Genomic DNA, 22,389 nt, shown 5'->3' with positions numbered 1-22,389 from the left:
AATACCTCTTGTCAATTTGAACATTTCAAATCAACACCAAGAACTGATCCTCAACTGAATCCATTAAGTTACCATGGGGACCTTATGAGCCTATAGCTCGAAGCTCCAATGGTATGTGAATAACTGACTAAACTCTTTAGTCACAGGATCCACCATCCGTTAACTGTCAGGCACTTCATTAAAGACCGACAACTGAACTCTCCTTACCACCAATATATTATATGTCCATCTTAACCAATCAGAAGTGCAACAACCCTTCATAGATCGCTTCTAAGTACAACTCGACCAATAACCGTTATGCCCCTGTAGTTACATCTAACTCCTTAAGTACCATTGATCACTCTAATGAATATAAGTCATAGTCTTACTATGACCGAGTTCTCTCTTCCAAAGAGAAGTTGTGGCCACTATGTTTAAGCCTCGGAATCAGCCTTTAAGGGAGCAATCTCTCTACTTATTCCTGCTTCGGGAAAAGAGTGAATTCCATCTTGTAGATTGAGTTCCCAGCTCCCAGATCAAACAAATCCCCCAAAAAGTAGGCATGTTGAGTTGGCAATCTAGCCACTCTTACCCATACTAATCAAAGAACCACCCTTAAAGGCAGGAGTTCCCAAAACACTCAGGATTAAGGTCGTGTCACCTATGGTCGTTTAGGTGAGATGTAAGTCTCTAGTATCAACGATATTATATACAAAGTCTAGTCATCTCTTTGTCCAGGTCTTATATAAACTCTTTGTATAGGACACCCCCGCTCGCACGTCTTCACATGAATGGTTAGGATCTACCATCTGTAGTAGTTTACAATACTTGCAAACCTCTACAAAGTGGCGATATCCGTAGTGTCACCAGGATCAAGTATCCCACCTTAATCTTTATACTAGAGACCTATTTAGGTTATCAGTTAAGGCATGATCCACTTGTATATCACATATACATGCTTAAGTTCACATAAGATAACCAAGGAGTTTGTTTATTGGATATGATTAAATGCCAGAATTAAATAACAGTTATTTTATTCATCAAACAATGTGTATCTTTACAAAACAACGAGACTCCGAGAGAATTAGGACACCAATCCCAACAATCTCCCACTTGTCCTAATAACTAGGGAGACTAATGTATAATACAATATAAAAATGCACAATATACAATAAACTAGGGCATACCCCAGTATCATCTCCCACTTGCCTTAGACAAGATGCCGCATGTCTCGTAGACTCAGACTCTTCAAGTGACCCTCGAACACTTTAGTCGTGAGTGCCTTTGTAAAGGGATCAACAACATTGTGCTCCGACGCGATCTTCGTGACTATCACATCACCGCGATGCATAATCTCCCTGATCAGGTGATATTTCCGTTCTATGTGCTTACCCCGACGATGACTCCGAGGCTCCTTCGAATTTGTCAATGCCTTTCTGTTATCACAATACAGTGTTATAGGCAAATCCATATTTAGAACAACTTTCAAATCTGAAAGGAACTTCCTCAGCCAAACAGCCTCCTTAGCTACTTCACAAGCGGCTACATATTCGACTTCCATAGTGGAGTCCACGATGCATCCTTGCTTGATGCTTCGCCAAACTACAGCCTCTCCATTCAGAGTAAACACCGATCCCGATGTCGATTTGCAAGAATCTCGATCAGTTTGAAAGTCAGAGTCCGTGTATTCTGTAAAGATCAGATCCTTATCTCCATACACGAGTATGTAGTCCCTCGTTCTCCGAAGAAACTTGAGGATCGTCTTGACCACCGTCCACTGATCAAATCTTAGATTAGATTGATATCGACTGACAATCCTTACTGCATAGCAAATGTCGAGTCTAGTATGCAACATTGCATACATCAAGCTTCCTACAGTAGAAGCATAGGGAATCCGTCTCATCTCCTCAACCTCTTGAGGTGTCTTAGGACATTGATCCTCAGACAAAACGATTCCATACCTGAAGGGTAACAAACCCCTCTTGAAATTCTGCATCCTGTACCTGATCAACATTTGATCAATGTACGATGTCTAAGACATAGCTAATCGTTTGTTCTTACGATATCGAAAGATCTGGATCCCTAGAACATATTGTGCCTTATCCAAATCTTTCATTTGGAACTGAGCAGCTAGCTAACTATTATTGTCAGTCAGATACCCTACATCATTCCCAATGAGTAGAATATCATCCACATACAATACCAGAAAAGCTATTGAGATGCTGATGATCTTCTTGTAAACACAAGACTCATCAACATTCTGGTCAAAGCCAAACGACTTGACAGCAGTGTCACATATGATGTTCCAAGATCTAGATGACTGTTTCAGCCTATAAATGGACCTATTAAGCTTGCAAACCCTTTGCTCTTGATCTGGATCTATGAACCCCTTTGGTTGAGTCATATAGATGGTCTCCTCAAGATTACCATTAAGAAAGGCAGTCTTGACGTTCATTTTCCATATTTCATAATAATAAAATGTGGCTATAGACAAGAGAATTCGAATAGACTTGAGCATGACAATAGGTGAGAAATTTTCCTTATAGTCAACTCCCTCGACCTGGGTATAACCATTTTCCACGAGTCTAGCCTTAAAGGTTTGCACCTTTTCATCTACACCTCTCTTTCGCTTATAAATCCACTTACACCCAATAGATCTTACCCCATCAGGTGGATCAACAAGCTCTCAAACGTTTTGAAGTACATAGACTTCATTTCCTGGTTCATGGCCTTAAGCCATTCATCTTTGTCAACATCCTCCATTACTTTGTTAAAAGACAACGAATCCTCGACCCCATCATTCTAATAACGTTTTGGGCTTCAGTCAAACCCATGTAGCGATCCGATGGGTTCATAACCCTCTCACTACGTCGAGACAGTCTTAACTTTTGATCTGGTTGACTAGACGTTGCGACCTCAACAACTCTTGTTAATCTGTCGGCCTGTTTAACAACTCTTGTTAACCCTCAGCAATTTCAGTCTCATTAGAGATCTCAGGTAAAACGAGCTTACTCCGTGGCTTATGATCCCTCAGTAGTCTCTTGGTATTGATTTCAAATGTTCAAATTGACAAGAGGTAATTCAATTATATATGATATGATCAGTTTTATGTATGAGATACATCTAGTGGAGGATTAATGTAAATGAGGTTTACATTAAGTACCATAGAATTGAAAAAGAGCTATGGTTTATATGTTCCATGAGATGAAATATTAAAACTATAGGTTATAAATATAGTATGATAAGTTGGTTATCATTTATATTTATAATAATATTAATTATTGGATAATGAAATCTTTTTCTCCAATAACCAATTGAGTGGGAGGTTATTGGTGGTTTTCATGGTAACCGTGAGATAAAAGAAATTTTTTTTCCTAATTTTTAGTAAGTTTTTTGCAAAATTTATTTTGAGAATTCTCAATCGAAAAAAGAATCTTATGGAAGTTTTCAAGTAAACACGGATTTACTAAGCGACATCTTGACTAAGGCAAACGATCGTGTAGTGTTTTGTAGGCGACAGACACAGAACTAAGCGATGAGCTAAACGATCGCTTAGCTTTTGCTAGACGATCGCTTAGCTTTTGTTAGACGATCGGGCATCGACTTATACGATAGGTTTCAACTATCTCCCACTTGCTCAATCATTTATACGATCGTTGTATCCTCCTTCTTCTGCCTCAAACCAAGTCCACACAGAGCTCACCCTCTAGATTCTCACACCGAGAATACCAAGGTAGCCTTCTATGGAGGTTTCATACTCAACTCGATGCCGTTGAGGTTCTGTGGAGGCTGTTCGTGCTGTTGAAGTGTTCGTGACCAAGGCGATTGGTGAGTTCGAGTTTGTGGTGTTCGTGCTGCGTAGCGGTCGTGTTGTTCGAGCATTCGAGGTTGCTATGTTCGAGCATTCGTGATCAAGGAGCGTGGAGACGAGTATGTGTGTAGATTTCTTCTTGAACATTTGTATCTTCATGCTGTAATTTTTGTAATGAATGCATAACTACTTGTTTCGTTTTATGACTGTAATTGGTAATGTTCATACACGATTGTAATTTGGAATGATCTTTTCTGCTGCTCATGGAAATCCTCGTGATCGATTTCCTTCAGATCTCTGTAATTGTGACCTTGATTATGTACTCCACTTTGCCAAGGACTTTGTGTCCTTAATTGCTTTTCGTCATCTTCGTCATTTTCTTCTTCTCTTTCTAGTACAGCATGTTGCACTTGACTTCTGATTGTCAATTAACTATTACTCTTTTGTTTTGCAGGCCCAAACTTTCAACATAAACGGGCTACTTAACTTTAGTACTCAGCCCAAAGCACTGAAACCTTCAGCTCGATTCAAATCTGATGAGTTAGTGGGATTAGGAAAGATTTCCTTTAGCCTGATGATGATCCTTCTATGCCATGTACCAGCTAGTTCAGAGCATTCAATTTTAATTGTCAATCACTCTGAATGCACTATCTGAGAGAAATCTGAAGGCTACACGAGAGAGAAAACCATTTCTATATGTGTTCAACTTGTTCTTGAGGGTTTCAGAAGGGAAGACAATAATCTTAAGCTTCAAATCTTCAATCGTTTACCTGCATGTGAGAAAAATCGTGTAGTCAATGCTAAGAGGAACAAGACGATAGTTGAAGAAGAAATAACACAAGAATTTTAAGTGGTTCGACCAAAGGCCTACGTCCATTGTGCAAAATGGAGGGTATCGTTTATTGCTTCTTCTTTGAATTTTCTTTACATAATGAATACTTTCCCTCATACTCTCTCATTGTTTCTCCTTTTATACAGGTTCTTATTTTCAAAGGAAGAAGCTTATAGTGAGCTGGTGGTTACAACAGACAAAACAGAAAGAAGAATCAAAGATAAACTGACTATTACTCTTTTTATCTTAGTTCTTTCTATTACAGGAAGACCTCTAGTCTATAGGTATCTTTTCTAATTTGGGTGCCTACCATGATGGTGCTTCATCAAATGTAATATTTCTTGATGTATAGCATTGTTCACTAATAGAATCAATGTACACTTTCCTTAGGTACCTTTGACCATTCATGTAGACACCTTCTGCTAACATGATATAGATGGAGTCCATTCCTTGTTGCATCAATAGCGTATCATTGATTTTTGAATCTTGATATACCTTGACACTATCAGGTCCAAACACAATGAAGTTACTTGCTGATGTCAACTAAGATATTGACACTAAATTCTTCTTCATTTTAGACACATAAAATACGTTATCACAATCCATTTGATTTGAATTGGAACGAGACATTATCATAGTATTTCCAACGTGGGCTTTTGAAAACATCGAGTTATTTACAGTTACAACACTTCAGCTTCCTTTGTACTCTGATGGTCTTTCAGCTTCCTCTTATCTCCTGTCATGTGGTTAGTGTTAGGGTTGATGCCTTAAATCTCGTAGAGTCCTGTAGTTTGTAAACACCTGTATGAACAAACATTTATGATGTAATAATATGAGATATTTTCTTCACTATTGTCTATAAAATATGGGATATTTTAGTTGCATTAACCACAAACCAATAAACTAAGATTCCTGGTTATCATTGTAACTTAAGCATATATGTGGAGACATACAAGTGGATCATGCCTTAAGTGATAACCTATATGGTCTGTAGTATATGGATAAAGGAGGGAAACCTTATCCTGGTGACACTACGGATACGACCCACTTTGTAGATGTTACAAGTGTTGTAGAGTGCTACAGATGGTCTGATCCTGATCATTCATGTGGAGACATGCAAGTGGGGGTATCCTATACAAAGGAAGACCAGACCACAAAATTTTTAGTCTTATTACATAATGCCGTTCATGACAGAGAATTTCATTTCACTAGGATGACCATGTTAGGGATGGTGCCCTAAAGTCTCTGTCCTGTAGTTTGTAAACATAGTTTTGTACGAACGCTTGTGATGTATACTATATGATATTTGCTTCACTACTTGTCTTTGGACATTGTATGTTTTATTTGCTTTACCACAAACCAATAAACTAAAATCCCTGGTTGTCATTATGTAACTTAAGCATGTATGTATAGACATATAAGTGGATCATGTCTTAAGTGATAACCAAAATGGTCTGTAGGATATGGATATAGAAGGGAAACCTTATCCTGGTAATGCTACGGATGCGGCCCGATTTGTAGAACAAGTTACAATAGTTATGTCTTGCTACAGATAGTCTGATCCTGATCATTCATGTAGGGACGTGCGAGCGGGGGCATCCTATACAAAGAGTTTGTATAAGACCTGACCACGAAGTGTTAACGTCTTGTTATATAACGTCGTTCATGATAGAGACTTCATTTCACTAAGATAACCATAGGTAACATGACCTCAATCCTGAGTGAGTTGGGAACTTCTGCCTTTGAGGGCGGTCTTTTGATTTGCATAGGTGCGAGTGGCCAGTTCGCCGACTCAAACCTACCACTTTGGGGATTCGTCTGATTTGGGAGCTGGGAACTCAGCTACACAAGATGGAATTCACTCATTCCCCGAAGCAGAGGAAAGTAGATAGATTACTCCCTTAAGGGTTGATCTCGGGGCTTGAACGATGTGGCGCCACACACCTTCTCATGGCCCGAGAGATGTCTACACATAGTAGGACTATGTTGTATTGTTCATTAGAGAGATCAGTGGTACTTTTGGTTTTCCTCTTTGATTTCGACCTGGATCTCGACTCTTTTCATTTTCTGTTCTTTTTCTCACTTCTGCCTCGGGCCATGAGTAACTCTCCATCCTTGCGTTCCTTTTTAATCTCGAGATTTCTCGTTCTCAAGGCATCCAACACTATATCCATGGACAATGAATCTCGTCCATATTTAATAGCTGCCTTAACTTCTCGATACGATTCTGGCAAAGAATTCAGAAGAATAACTGCTTGATTTTCATCCGACATCTTCTCACCGATGTTATTGAGATCAACTATAATCTTCTGGAATTCATCTAGGTTCTATTCTAAGCCTTTACTTGAGTCCATCTTATATCCAAAGAATTTCTCCTTTAGATATAATTTATTTGGCAAGGACTTAGTTAAATAAAGACTTTTTAATTTCTTCCACAACTCTGATATAGTAGTGGCCTCATCTACTAGCCTAAACACTCGATCTGATAGACAGAATTATCGTTGAATAGGTCATCTCATCCATATCCCTTTTTTCAGCTTCTATAATTGTTGGTGGAAAGTTATCTTCATCTAAGATTGGCTACCTTTTGTTATACCAGAATAGCCCTAATCTTTTTCCTAACACTACCACTGGATCAACCTGAGCTCTGATACCACTTGTGAGAGTTTCTGAACCTAACTTAGATGGTCAAACAGAACGCAAACAATCAGCAGAAATAAATCGAAAGCAGTAAGAACACCAAGATATATAGTGGTTCGACCAGTTTGGTCTACATCCACTTTGAGAACCGGCTTAAATTAATTTTATTAATAAGCAATAAAGGAATTTACATATTATAGATAATCAACGAAATCACCAATCTGTAATTTCAATATCCACTGATACTGAGAGATATGCACACAACGTCACCTCTAAAAACCGAGAACAACCTGCTGCAAAACAACCCAAAACAGTGTGCTACCCGCCTCACTGGCGAACCACCAAAACCAGATCTGCAGCAAACCCACGCGCTGAACCAGAACTGACCGACACTTGCCCAGAATCGAACCACCCAGATCGATTCGATCTTCTGTTTGTCACCCAGCAACTACCACGGACACTCGCCCACGTCAGACCCACGTCCGACTGTTTCTCTTCTTTGCGCACACGCTGCAGACGTATGCCAAACGAAAAACGAATCTCCGAACGTTTGCCGCTTCCGTTTTCTTCCTTGTCGGCTACGGTGAACGTTTTTGCTTCAGACGGCTCGTGGACTTCCTCACAGGCGGCTACTGCTCTCTCTTCTACCAGCTGCGGCGGCTTTTTTTCCCCCAAAAAGAGGTTCATGATTTCTGCTTGGGAGAAGATAGGGATAATTACCAAAATGCCACTACTCATAATTACAATAATGCCATTAGGCCTTTAATTTTTCCAAAAAATCCAATAAAACTCACTAAACCCACTTAAATACCTTGTTATTTTCTACAAAATTCTTTCCAATACAATATACAATCTATTTACACGGACGAATGGACTCATAATATAGCCCTAAATTACGCAATTTTTTCTTAGCTTCATAAAAGGAAGTAGGTGTAGTAGTGCCGATTAGGAACGCTGCATTTAACAATTCTATCAACATGTCACACTATTTATAACTCCAACTATTGAGAACTTTGATATACATCAATTTGATTAAAAGTTCAAGGAAGAAAATAGTGAACAACCAAGGTATAGTTCATTTCGTGCTTCAGTCATTAGATCCTTAAATAAGTTTGTGGTATCTCTTTTTTGACCATTAAAGGGTATTTCATTCTCGATCCCTTCTTTATCTGCATCTTCGTTTTCAATTGGAACTTGTAGGTCGTTTATAAGATCCAACATTTCATTTTCTTCAACAACATTACACTCTATCCTATTTGCTTCACCATTGTGGATTGAATGAGTTGTACGGCTTTCAACACCTCTAGATAAGTTGACTCATTCTCCGCGATATACCCATTCACACTTGTGGTTAATTCTACTTATGTTACACTCATTCTACTTATGTTATGTAGACAATAAATTGTGGTTAATTTATGGCTGACAAGTATATATTTTATAATCAATTGTTTAAAGAAGTGATTGACACTTAGTAAAGAATATATATTTTTTTAATAATTCGTTTGAGTTTTTTATAATTCACATTCACACTTGACTTAAAAATGTAAGTTTAATTAATTAAATAAGCTCAAGTTAAGTTGTTAATAATTGTTATAGGCTTATAGATGTTTATAGAAGTAGGAATATAATTATTAGAGCCATATCGATGTCAACCATAAAACATTGCTAAAGTAATGCCAAAGTAAGAATTTCTCAACTACAATTTTTAAAAAAACAAAGCATAAACCATGGCTAAAGTAATGCCAAAACTTCAATCGAATTGCACTAATTTAAAATAGTAAAAAAATGCTAAAGTAGAATAAATAAATTCAACTAGACAATCTTAGAAAGTCAACCATAAGATTATGTTAAAGAACTAGCTATAGCACAAAGTAATCACACCAAAAATGAATCTACAAGGTAAAAAAATTCAAACAAAATTAAATCCCAACAAAGTCATAAAGCTCGATCAAACCAAAACAAAGAAAAAACCCCAACCTAAATCATACAAAACAATCAAATTAAGCAAAGAAATTAAAAAAATTCCAATAAAACCGAGGAGACGAAGAGGCAAAACTGACCTCAAAGAAGGGCAGTGGCAAAGGCGGCAGAGAGACGACGACGACTGATGATGAAGACAGACAAAGTCAACCGAAGATACGAATTGACAAGAAATTGAACAATCAAAGAGAGGAGATGCTCGAAAGAGAGGCATGTAGAGAGATCAGAAAACCTTATCTTCTATCGATTTCCCGATCTGAAATCGAGTTGGAAGTTTTAAACCTCATCTCCTAATGGGGTATAATAGTCCGTCAGGAGTTAGAAACTTCCCATGAGTTAATTAACTCGTCAAGAGTTAGGGTCTAAACCCCCAACTATACCTATATGGCATCAGAATTTTATACAAACTCTTGATGTCCATTTTACGATGTCAGGAGACAATCTCTCTCCTGACTCTTAAACTTCTAATGATTTTTTCTAGCATTGAAAAAGCCTCTTTTTCTTGGAGCGATTTTAAATGCAAATAGGAACGATATTTGAGTTTGCAGGATCCCATAAAAAGAAAAAAAAAACCTTTAAACCAACATGAACGAAGCCTTAGAAGAAGCAAACAATAATCGCATTAGGGAAAAAAAATTCCAAGGCTAGACCTTAAAAATAAAAATTGATAAGCAAAAGAGTTCACAAAATGAATGTAAAGCAGAAGCTCATGAAGACATAGTCGCATGGCACAACCAAGCAACAACCTATCATCTGCCTCGCACACCTTTGCCATTACATGAAAAAATATGAGGAAAGGTTGAGTCTTATAAATACTTCGTAACCTTTTCGATGGGTCAAACATGCACATCCACAGCATATATAGACAAGCAATTATGTGATGTGGAACCTTATCTTAACTCAAATATTGTGTGACCATTATGGAAAATTAACTCATTTTATGGTTTGCCAAATCTCTTTGGTGCATGTGGGTTCACCTAATCACCCACTCTAATTTGAGAATTAGGAACAATTTGCTCATTTAAGCCCTTAATAACAAACTCTAAAACTCCCTAATCAACTCAACACAATTCTAAGAAGAGTTAGAAAAGGTTACCTTGTGATCAAAGACCATGAAGTAAGAAGAATATCTTCCCTACTCAAGATTTGAATACTCCACAAGTAAGTTGAACAATCTTACCCGAATACTCAAACATGCAACCCTAGATCAAGAATTGCAAAGAGGATGACCAAGCTTTATATAGCCCCAAAACCTAATGAATGCCACATCACAAACCTAAGTAAATGGCAAAAACACCGTATTTAATATGTTTTAGGAAAGATACGAATGAAAAAAAATGAAAATTACATCAAAGTTATTAAATAAAATAGAATTAATAATTTGATGTTTGGACGGTTAATATAGGAATTGTTGGAATTTATGCCCTAAATCTCGTAGTTTGTAATGTATAAACAAAATGCATTTATTTAATAAAATAAGGAGTTATTTTATTTGAAATTTAGACTTGTGTAACTCAATCCAATAAACTAAGATTCAAATATAACAATCTCTCACTTGTCCTAAAGTTAGTGAGGTGTCCAATACAGTAAATATAACAATTACAATACAATAATGTACACTAATACAATAAACTAGGGCATACTCTATATCCGATAACATCTCCCACTTGCCCTAAACAATGTGATGCATATTCTGTAGACCTAGACTCTCTAGATTTCCCTTAAACACTTTAGCTGTGAGAGCCTTTGTAAAAGGTAACACTATGGGTACAACCCACTTTGCAAGTGTTACAAATGATTTGATCCAATTCGTTCATGTATAGACATATAAGTTGAGATATCATATACAAATAATTTGTATAAGATTAGATTGCGAAATAAATCTCTATTTGTAACATCGTTGACTGAAGAGATTAATATTTCATAGGATGATCATATGTAACTCAATCTCAATCTTGAGCGAGATATGAACTTCAACCTGTGAGGGCTTGTCCTTTGATTTGTGTGGGTGAGAGTGGCTTGATTCGCTGACTCAATAAGCCTACCATTTTAGGGACAAGACCGAGTAAAGAGTAGGGAATATAACTAAGCCAAATGAAATTCCCATTTTCTCGGCTTTAGAGTAAGTAGATGAGTTGTTCCCTTAACTACTGACTCCGAGTCTTGAACAATGGGCCTCTCCATCTCATTGGCTCAAGAGGGATTTGGTTTCTAGTTGAACTATAAACAGATTGTTTACTAGAGGATCAGTGGGGCTTAAGGAGAATGAGGAATTACAGAGGCAAAATAATAATAACTCAGCTGCAATTACGAACAACTCGTGAAGGATCGACTAACTGCTAATGATTATGTCCATGGACACAGAAATATTTTATGGTGCGAAGAGTGCAACTATGGGTCTTAGTAGAGTGATTCAAAATTAATGAATGTTGATTAATTTAATTAAAGAGTTTAATTAATTAATCTCGAATCATTGAGACTTCTAATCTATAGGTCCATTAAGTCCCCTACTAGCTCACTAAGGATAAAACAAGGATAATTTAGTTTTGGAAGAATTTAAATTATTCAAATTATAAAGGAATATATTTTAATTATATATGTATGTAGATACATTATCTTATAAACTTAATTTTGAATGAGATTCGAAATTAAAATATATAATTGGAGAGAATAAAGGTTTTGAATAAGATTCAAATATTAAATAATATGAATGAGATTCATATTAAAACTAAATTTAATGTGAATGAGATATACATTAAAACTATAAATTATGAGAGAAAAATACATATGAATATGATTCAAATGTAATATATAATTAAATATATTATATTTAATTAAAATTAATTAATAATTATTAAATTAAATTAAATTAAATTTGATTTAATTTAATAAATTAAATAATATCTTTGTTGCCGTTACGAGGGAATGGGTTTTGGGGAGTTAACTCCCTTCATTCATTATACAGAGATTAACTTCTATATTTTGCTAAGAGTTGGAAGAATTCTCATTTACACAATTACTCACCCAGTTCTCTCTCAATCTTTCATCTCTCTCAAATCACAGAGATAAAGTTTCTCTGAAAAAATCTTCCCTTTGTATTCTAAAAGAGGCTCCCACAAACCAAATCCTTGCCAGAGAATAGCGTGGAAGACTTAGCGGTGGTGTCTAAATTCTTGATTGAAGAGGTTGTGAACACCATGAAGAATTTGAGAAGATTGAGGACTTGTCTTTAAAGATTTCTTTTTCCTTGGAGTTCTTCACTGTAAAAGTATGTTCAGTTTAGATGTTTAATCTTCTCTATATTTTTTTGTTTTATTTTTTAAAAAATAATTAAAAACATAGGTGATCAATCACTTTTGCACGAGATTTGATCTATCAGGAATCTCTTTTTAAACATTTTCCTACACATGATTATCTTTAAAAATTTAAAATTACTCTTGTTAGAGCTTTAAAATGTTTTATATTCTAAATGTTATTTCACAAGTTTTTATAACCCATTTTCTTTAAAAGTTGGTATTCTAAGACCCTTTTTCTTAAATTTTCTAAAATGGTATCTACCACTATTTGGGACTTCAAGATTTGATCCAAAAAATGTAATCATTTATTAAAAAGTTATCATATGACAGATTTGAGAAATTATAATATTTTCTCACATTCTTATGGTGGATAAATTTTCTTAAATTATAGTATGGTCGAATTAATAGATTTTTTAATTTATTTTATGGAATCATGACTTCAAAAATTAGGGAAATGAGTGTAAAATAAGACATTATTTCAAATGTTTTCTCTAACTTAAATCTTATTTCAAGAACTTTTTCATTTCAAGATTGAAAATTTTGTTACAATTTTGTAACTGATGTTGTTGGATGCTACCACTTTTCCGTACACAAACGACTCCGGAATTAAACTCTTGTTTTCACATACCGTTTTTGTTATTTTTTAAAAAAGTTCACTTTACTTCACTACTCTTCAACCACACCTTAAAAAGATATTGGTAACAACTCATTTTCTTTTTTAAATTTTGTCCATTTTTGAGGACCTCGATCACTCCTTGTCGTCTGAAGTACATGACAACATTTTAATTTTTAATTTTTTTTTCTTACAAAGGAGAATATTTGAAATTTTGTTAAGTAGAAATAAATAAACTTAATTTAGGAAATTTTTTATCGAAAGAAAAAATATCAAACTATTTACAAAAATAGCAAAAAAAATATCGATAGACACTGATAGACTTCTATCAACCTCTATTAATGAAGATTAAAATTTTACTATTTTGTGTAAATACTTTTCTTTATTTTTCTACTTTTAATCCCCCTTTAATTTATTGAAAAAAAAATGGTTGTTAACAAAAATTTGTAAATCAACTTGATTGAAAAAGTCATTTCATTTACCTATCACATAAACAGTTTCACCAAACACTAAAAACAATTAAGGAGTAGTTTTTTTTTTTTTTTTTTGAAAGGTATTATAATTAAAGTGTAGGGTGGGGGAATTTTTTTTTTTTTTCGAAAGCTATTGTAATTAAAGTGTGGGGTAAGAGAATCAAACCTCAGACCTCGAGATCGATAATATAAGCACTTTGCCAATTGAACTACACTCTTATTGGCAATTAAAGTAGTTGAACTTATCTAGAATCAATGTGAGTTGACGGGCTTATAAGTAGAGTTTTTTTCTTTTTTTTTTTTTTTTTTTTTTTTTTTTTTGTAATACAACTAGGAGAGTAAGAAATTGAACCTCCAACCCTTGAAACAGAGGTCGGGGTCGGAGGTCATGCCAATATCTCTGTACTAAGTTCACTTTGGTAAGCTGAGTGGCCCATGTTTAAGCAAGTGTGATTATGAAAGGGTGGTTAAATTATTTTAATTATCATTTTCAAAAATACATGTCTTTAATAATTTAATATTTAAATTTACATCTCTAAACTTGATTATGATATTACTAACAATTTTAAAATCACACTCAAAGATGTCTTTAATGAATTGTGGTCGACTCATGTTTAGCAATTGGAGATTAAAGTTGAATTGTATGATCCATAAGCTCATCCAATCCTCCAAGTGCATAAACTCATAGAATATTAATCACACCATGCATCCACAAAAGCACTTAGCAAAGACAAACAAACAAACACATATTTTTGTTTATATTTGATAATATGTAAAATGGGAATTGATAGGGTAGTTAGCCAAGAAACTGTGCGTTTAATTATAAAGCTCATCATCTCTCCCAACTGACCTCAAAAATTGGCGGAGCTTTTCAAATTTTCTAATGCCAACACAATAAAATTCTCACCTTCTCCAAAAGCATGGCTCCTATATTTTAGACTCTTCAAAACCCCATCATGCACACCACCACCCTCACTTTTTAAACTCATCCACTCCCTTATAAATACACATATTTTCGGGCTCTCGTTGAACGGCGACGGCAGCAACGATGACGGAGGTGAACGGGAAGAAGAGGAGGAGGGGCGGCGGCGGCGGGGGAGAAAGGGTGTTTAGATTCAAAAGCTTTGGGGAGAATGGGCATCCGGCGGAGCTTGTGGGGCTGTTCCGAGAGAATGTGGAGGCACTGCTAGGGTTCGGGCGGTGCGAGGGTGGAGAGTGCGGTGGTGAGGGGTTTCGGTGTTGGTCGTTTCGGCTCCAGGTTCAGCGGCAGCCACCTTTTCATGTCGTGTTGTTTGTCGTGGAGGAGGCGGCGGAGGCGGCTACCGTGGCAGCGAGGCAGTGTAAACAATGCCAGTATGTTGGTAAGCTTTCCAAACGATGTATGAATCTTTGTTGTGTTCGTTTGTGTTTGTTTTGGGAAGGTATCTTAAGTTTGATGGTATCTTTAATAAATTTGTTTTCGGTTTGAGGTTGTAACGGCCACATATGGACTCAAATTTTGCTATTTAATTCAAAATAATTATGAACTAAAAATTTTCATCGATAAAAAAAAACGTCAAACTATTTACAGAAATAACAAAAAGAATACTACTATCAATATTTATCACATAGTATTAATGATATATTTCTATCGGTTTCTATTATTAATAGACGATGATAGGCTTGTATGAGCCTTTGCCAAATAAGATTAAATTTTGATATTTTGTGTAAATAGTTACTCTTATTTTTCTATTTTTGAATATTTCCAATTTTAAAATTAATGTTTATAGTGATGAAAAAACAGTGAAACTTAATCAATTATAATTCTCTTAATTCTTTTAAGCTAATTAATAGACATTCACTCTACCAACTAAAAGGGAGTGTTTAGTTTAAATTTTTTTGTTAAAAGAGTAAATCTTGAAATCTATGAACCAATTTGAAATAAAACTCAAATTTCAAAGGGAAAATTTAACATTTTGAAATTTATTAAACTAAATTGAAATAAAACTCAAAATTTAAGAACTAACTAGATCAAAAACCTAGGGATCAAAAATGGTTTTATTTTTTTTTTCAAAAAAGTATTATAAATATTATTTTCACCCGTATAAGCTTTTTTAGCGACTTTTAAGTAATGTTTTCAAAATAGAAACTAAATAAAATAGTTTTTAAAATGTTAAAAATAACTTTTCATTCGTGAACTTTTGTAGAAATAAAATTTAATCCCTAAAATTTGATTTATGAAGATTTAGATCTTGTATTTTCAATTTTGTAACATTGTATTTCCTAAATTTTAATAAATAACAATTTAGTCCATATGCTTATAAATTTATATCATGATTTAGTTCTTATGGTAAAACTTATTTTCAAGATTTAAAAAAATTTCTTACATAGGTAAATCAATAAACTAATTAGCGAACCCAATATATTTATGAGCTACAAAGTCTAAATCATTAAACGATAAAAATGAACATATAATTTTAATGAAATTTCTTAAGGCAGGGTCTCTTTTTTTTTTTTTCTTCTTTCTTTTGAGAAACTTAAGACAATGACTAAGTTGTAACCGATTGAAAAGTAAGTACAATGACTAAATTAATTGTACTTACATAGAAGAATTAGATTGTTACAAAGCACTAAATCGTTGCAAAATAAAAAAAATTTACTGATTAAATTGTTACATATTTTACTATTATCGTTGTTATTAGAAAAGTCAAGAGATCAGAAGATCAAATCTATCTGGATTTGTTATATGGAAAAGAGGAGAAAAAAAACAGCTAAAAGTTTGATATCAAACTTAGATTACTTTGGCATCAAGTTTTGAAATTTTTTCTTGAAAAATGTAAGAAATGCATTCTTAAATTTAATCCAATGATCTAATCAATTATTAACCTTTTTTTAAAGAAAAAAAATTATCTTTTGAAAACAATTGTTAATTTTTTTTTTTTGAAATTATTTATGTTTGAATTGTAATACTAAAGAAATTCAACTCCATTTTTCGATTAATGTATAGAGTGCTAATGTAACATTCATTCATTCATTATAGTGCTTATAAAGTAAAAAATATTCAACTAAATCTATTATAATTTTATTCTCTTCAAATATATATAAAGAATAGGGTTAAAATGGGAAAAATATATTTTCAGACCCTAAGTTTTGGGTCTAGTTTTCATTTGGTCCCTAGATTTTAAAATGTTGCAATTTTTTTTTAGATTCAAGTTTCGTTTCAATTTGATTCTTAGGTTTCAAGATAAGCACCAAATTGAAACTCACTTTCCATATTTATGTTAATGTCTATTAATTAATTTTAAAAAATTATAATTAACTAAGTTTTAGACCAAACTAAAATAATACTGTAACCTCAAAGATAAATTTGAATCATTTTGAAACCTAAGGATTAAACCGAAACCCAAATTCAAAACTCATTGATTAAAAACGTAACATTTTGAAACGTAGGGACCATATGAAAACAGGATCGAAAACATACGGACAAAAAATATTTTGTTTTTTTCGTTTCTGTTCAAAGTTATAAGTACAAATTTTCAGGGTGGGGACAGCATATGATATGCAATAAAAAGTATCACTTTGTGTTGCCATCAAAGGAGACAATGGTGGCTGCTTCTTCTTCTTCAAACAGCAAAAGCATGTTGAGTTTGAGGCTGATGGAATTACAAGGTCATATTCTTCATGGGGTTTTCCATTCTAATGGCTTTGGCCATTTGCTGTGCCTCAATGGACAAGAAATGGGCAATTCATTACCTGGCTACCTTGTCATGGACTTTTGGGATCGCTTGTGCAATGTACTTAAAGCAAGGTTAGCCTCCTTAATATTTAATTTGTTTCATAATTTCTAAGAAGTTAGGGTTGAAATGAAATCGATAAGGTAAAGAAAGCGAGAAAACGTAAACAGTAAAAATTAACACTAGGAGTGTTAAAAAAACCTGATGGTCTGAAAAAGTCAATCAACCCTATCCAATCTGTGTTTTGAGTTGGGTTATCAAGTCATTTGGATTGGGATGGATTGAAATAAATGAAATCTTTGTGGGTTGAGTTGGTTCTTGGGTTCACTTCAAATAACACAAACCAATACGAACTAACCCAAACTTATTATGAACTTTAAAATGTATATATATATATATATATATACACACACATATATATTACTTATGATACAATTATAAATACATATTTATTTAAGTTTTATTATCTTTTAGGATAATTAATTCTCCAACGGTTCCTACAAAAAGAAAAGTTTTTAGCACATTGAAAAGAAAAATTTTATTATATAAATTAAAATTAAGTTGTTAATCTTAATTCAATATATGAAAATAATTCAATCAAATTTTTATTTAATAAAATCTTACTTCTTTTTAGAATAAAAATTTAAATAAATAACCCAATTAACCCAAACCAACCCAACCCAAGTGTTTCATGGTTGGTTGGGTTAGGTTCATTTTTTAATAAGGGTAATTTGGTTTTGGATAAATTAATAATCCGAACAATTAGGTTAGGTCTAAAAATCGTTCAACCCAACCCAATCCAACCCACGAACACCCCTAATTAAAACATATATTGTAGTTTAGTAATAGCTACGATACACGGACAAATGGGGAGTACTTTTATTATTAGAGAGGAATATCAAATAATACCAACCACAGAGACATCAATGAGTTAAGAGATTTATATACAACACCTCTCTAAAAACGTAGGCCCAAAATCATAAATCATAAATAATGTTTATGCAATTGGACATGTTTGGGAGTGATTTTGGATACATTAAAATCACATTTATCATATTATAATTATCTCGAAATGTGTTTTAATAATTTAAAATCAATTTTGATGGTATGAAAAGCACGGTCAAAAGTTAAGTATAAAATTAAACACTAATCCAACTTTGAGTCAATAAATTAAAGATGTGTTCAATAGTGATTTTTAATATGACAAAAATGACTTTAACTATTTCAAAATTACTCCCAAACATATCATTAGGTTTCGAGAGACTTATAATCATTCGAAACACTAAACAACAAATTTGAGGCATTCTAACGTAAAACTTAATTACTTTTTCTTCTTTTATTGTAGTAATTTTTTTTATTTTTTTTTTTATTTTAGATGGAGAGGTAAGAGTTTTAAAGTACGTAATAAATAGGTTATGGGCCGGGTCTCACCAAATTGTGATCTCATTCATTGATTTTTCTAGTAAACATCGTAATGGAATGAAATTTTTTTATTATTGTTCATTCATCTCATTCTTGGTAAGTAAAATAGAGGCAATTTGGTATTTTGTATGTAAGTTCTCAAATTGTCAATTTTGTATATAATTTTAAACTTTATAAAAAAATTAGGAACAGTGGCAAATATAGACATTAGACCCAAAGTATTAGCAGATATAACATAATGTAAAAAAAAATTGCAAATATGACCAAATTTAAATAGTCTATCAATGATAAACCATATTATTGGTAGGAGTTTATCAGTGATAGACCATATCACTAGTAAGAGTCTAACAACGATAAAAGTTTATTTGGGAGTCTATCAACGATAGATAGACTTGTCTATATTTGCAATTTTTTTAAACGATGTTATACACTTGATTATTATTCTTAAAAATGCTACTAATTGCAATTACCCGTATTAGTTACATACTTAGTCCTACATTAAGACATAATATTCAATTTTGTGTAAAGAAATACTCATAGATTTGAAAAACTTTTGAATAAGCAAATGATCTATTAGACAAAAAAATTAAAAGTTCAGTGAATACTAATCAAATAGTTTTAAATTCAAAAACTTATTAGATATTTTTTGAGGTTTAGAGACGTTATAAAACACAATCTTCATAGTTCACAATTAAACTTGTAATTTCGAAACAAAAATATTTATATTTCTTGTTTTCTTTATATATATTTGACATAGTAACATCTTATATTCCATTTATGTTTGGATGAGAAACTCAACATAGGAAGGTGAGTTTGAGGGACATTTCACAAAAGAGAGGAATGGAACTAAGGCTACTCCACAACATTGCCTATGGTCAGTCATGGTTTGGCCAATGGGGTTACAAATTTAGCCATGGAGCCTTCAAAGTGACCATTCAAATGCACCAAAAAGCCATTGAAGCCCTTCAAACCCTCCCTCTCCCTCTCATTCTCCACCACTTTGCCTCTATTCATCCCCAAGTTCCCTTCATTTTCTCCAAGTATCAATCCCTCTCTAACCACCCTCTTCTCACCCTCCAAGATCTCCTCCATTTCATGCTCAACCTCAAATCCCCTCTCCACACACAAAACTCCATGGAATGCTCCCATAGCTTGGCCGGATTCTTGCTCGAGACCTCTTGTCGATGGTCCCCGAAGCGTGTTGAGATGGCGGTTCGAGTCATCATCGAGGCATTGAAGCGAGCGGAGTTTCGATGGGTTTCTCGGCAGGAGGTACGAGATGCAGCTCGTATTTATATCGGCGATACAGGGTTGCTGGATTTCGTGTTGAAGTCATTAGGAAATCATGTTGTTGGAAATTATTTGGTTCGAAGAACATTGAATCCTGTGACCAAGGTGCTTGAGTATTGCTTGCAAGATGTTTGCAGTAATGTTCAAATGAAACCCAGGTGTGCTAAATTACAATTCACCTTGAAAAGCATAAAGCTTATGAGTTTCAAAACAAATTTGTCTATTTTCTTTGGACTTAAATTCTATATCGATATCTAAGATCCCGTTTGGTAATCATTCCGTTTTTAATTTTTGTTTTGAAAGTTAAGTTTATGAACACTACTTCCACCTCCAAATTTCTTATTTTGTTATCTACTTTTCACCAATGGTTTAGAAAACCAAGTCAAATTTTGAAAACTAAAAAAAAGTAGTTTTTCAAAAATTGTTTTTGTTTTTGAAATTTGATTAAGAATTCAACCATTGTAGAAAGATGTAAATGATATAAGAAATATGGAGAAAATAAGTTTAATTTTCAAAAACCAAAAATTAAAAACGAAATGGTTACAAACAGGCCTAACCTTTTAAAGATATTTTATTTTGATTCTTAAACTTTTTCAAAGTTCATGTTAGTGCTTGAACTTTCGAGATCTATTTTATTTAATAAACTTTTTTTTTTAATGTGTCTAGCTAGTTTGCCACTAAGCATATTAGATCAATCAACTTAATAACCCTACTACTGTTATGCGTACTAATGTCTTCAAGTGAGCATGTAATAATAAAATCTACATAAGATAAGATCAAAATGAAAAATTTCTTAAAATTCATAACTAAGATGGATCTTTTAAAAGTTCAAAACAAAACAAAATAAATTTTGGAATTAATAAACATTTGGTTTTTTATTTCTGAAAATTGAACCTAATATCTTTTAATCTATTACCATGATTTTCACGTTTCTTAAGTAAAATGGTTGATTTCTTAACCAAATTCCAACTTAAAAAAATATTTTGAGATACATAATACAAGTGCTCTAGTTCCAAGTTAAACTACCACTAAATTAAAAGACAACAAATTTACTATTTACTTTTGCATTTATATTTTTAACATTTGCTTTTACATTTATATTTTTAACAAGGTGTAAAGTTGGGAGAGCTGAGTTAGCAAAAGATATCTCCCACCTCTACAAATACATTCTTGGAGACCAAAAGCCATTGCAGGCCAAAGGAATTCTTCCCACTCTAACAATGGCTTCCGAGATCATCCTCGACTCGAAGTTCCTCATCAAGAAGTACACAGCCGAGCCACAAACGAAACCCGAGCTCGAAATTGAAGGAAAATTAAACCTATTGTGCACAATTAGACTCAAAAGACAAGAAGCAACAACAATACTTCCATATGAGTGCATTGCATTGAATAACAATGCCACCATTGATGAGCTAAAGGGGGAGGTGGAAAGGAACTTCAAAGAAATATATTGGGGATTGAGGAGTTTTGAAGTGAAAAGGATAGTGGATTTGGAGGCAAAAGGGAAGGATTTGGTGGTTGAGTTAGTGGAAGTAGGTGGGAAGTTGGTGTTTGAAGGAAGTGGAGAAGATGAAGGAAGCTTTTTCTTCAATAATAATAATAATGGTGGAATTGAGAAGAGAATTATAGAGTGTGTTTGTGGAGCTGTGGAAGATGATGGGGAGAGGATGGTGGGTTGTGATATTTGTGAAATTTGGCAGCACACAAGGTGTGTACAAATACCAAATGAACAACAAGTTCCTCACATTTTTATTTGTAATAGGTGTGACCAAAAAATTGCATTGCTACATTCACTGCCTTAGTGGCAATGAAATTTGTGTATTTGAAGTATAAAAACTAAGTGTTTTCTTTGCTATTTTCATATATTCCTATGAACTTTTGTGTTCTTGCCCATTTGTTTTGGTTTCTTCTTCTTCTAACTAATCATTAATGTGAAATTTTCAAAGACTATGAAGCATATATACTTCATGTGAGGCAAAGAATCAGTATCAAACACGTATCGAATACCAATACTTTTCAAATACGTATCTATTTCTACATATATTTTTTTTAAAGAAAAAAAACAACAACTCATCTAATTTTCTCCAATCTAAAACGAGGAAACCTATTTAAAAATCTCACTACTTGAGTCCAAAACTAAAAGGAAAAAGAATAAATAATGGACCAAACCCTAGACTAGAATCATCTAATCTCCATCTTTACATTTGAGTCCCCACAAAATCTATCAAAATATAAACCATTTGGATATCTTCAACAATTCAATGAAGAAGTTCTTCATTTATCTTCATACTTCTCCCTTTAATCTTCTTCTTCTTCTTTGCAACATGAGTCACTTTTCTA

General features: G+C 33.6%; 1 protein-coding gene across 1 annotated transcript; it reads left to right on the top strand.

The window, feature by feature from the left end:
- The first annotated feature begins 14,669 nt into the window (after positions 1-14,669).
- On the top strand, positions 14,670-21,851 carry MS1 (RING/FYVE/PHD zinc finger superfamily protein). The gene is made up of 4 exons (XM_039035640.2): positions 14,670-14,985; positions 17,144-17,411; positions 19,563-20,207; positions 21,161-21,851. Exons 1-4 carry the CDS (start codon positions 14,673-14,675, stop codon positions 21,849-21,851), a joined length of 1,917 nt encoding a protein of 638 aa, XP_038891568.1. The 5' UTR covers positions 14,670-14,672.
- The last annotated feature ends 538 nt before the right edge of the window (positions 21,852-22,389 follow it).

This window comes from Benincasa hispida, chromosome 7 (genome assembly GCF_027475165.1).
Source record: "Benincasa hispida cultivar pf3 chromosome 7, pf3_genome.v1.1, whole genome shotgun sequence".
NCBI lineage: Eukaryota > Viridiplantae > Streptophyta > Magnoliopsida > Cucurbitales > Cucurbitaceae > Benincasa > Benincasa hispida.
Note: the sequence above shows the minus strand (reverse complement) of the source record. Positions and strands in the feature narration are given on the sequence as shown.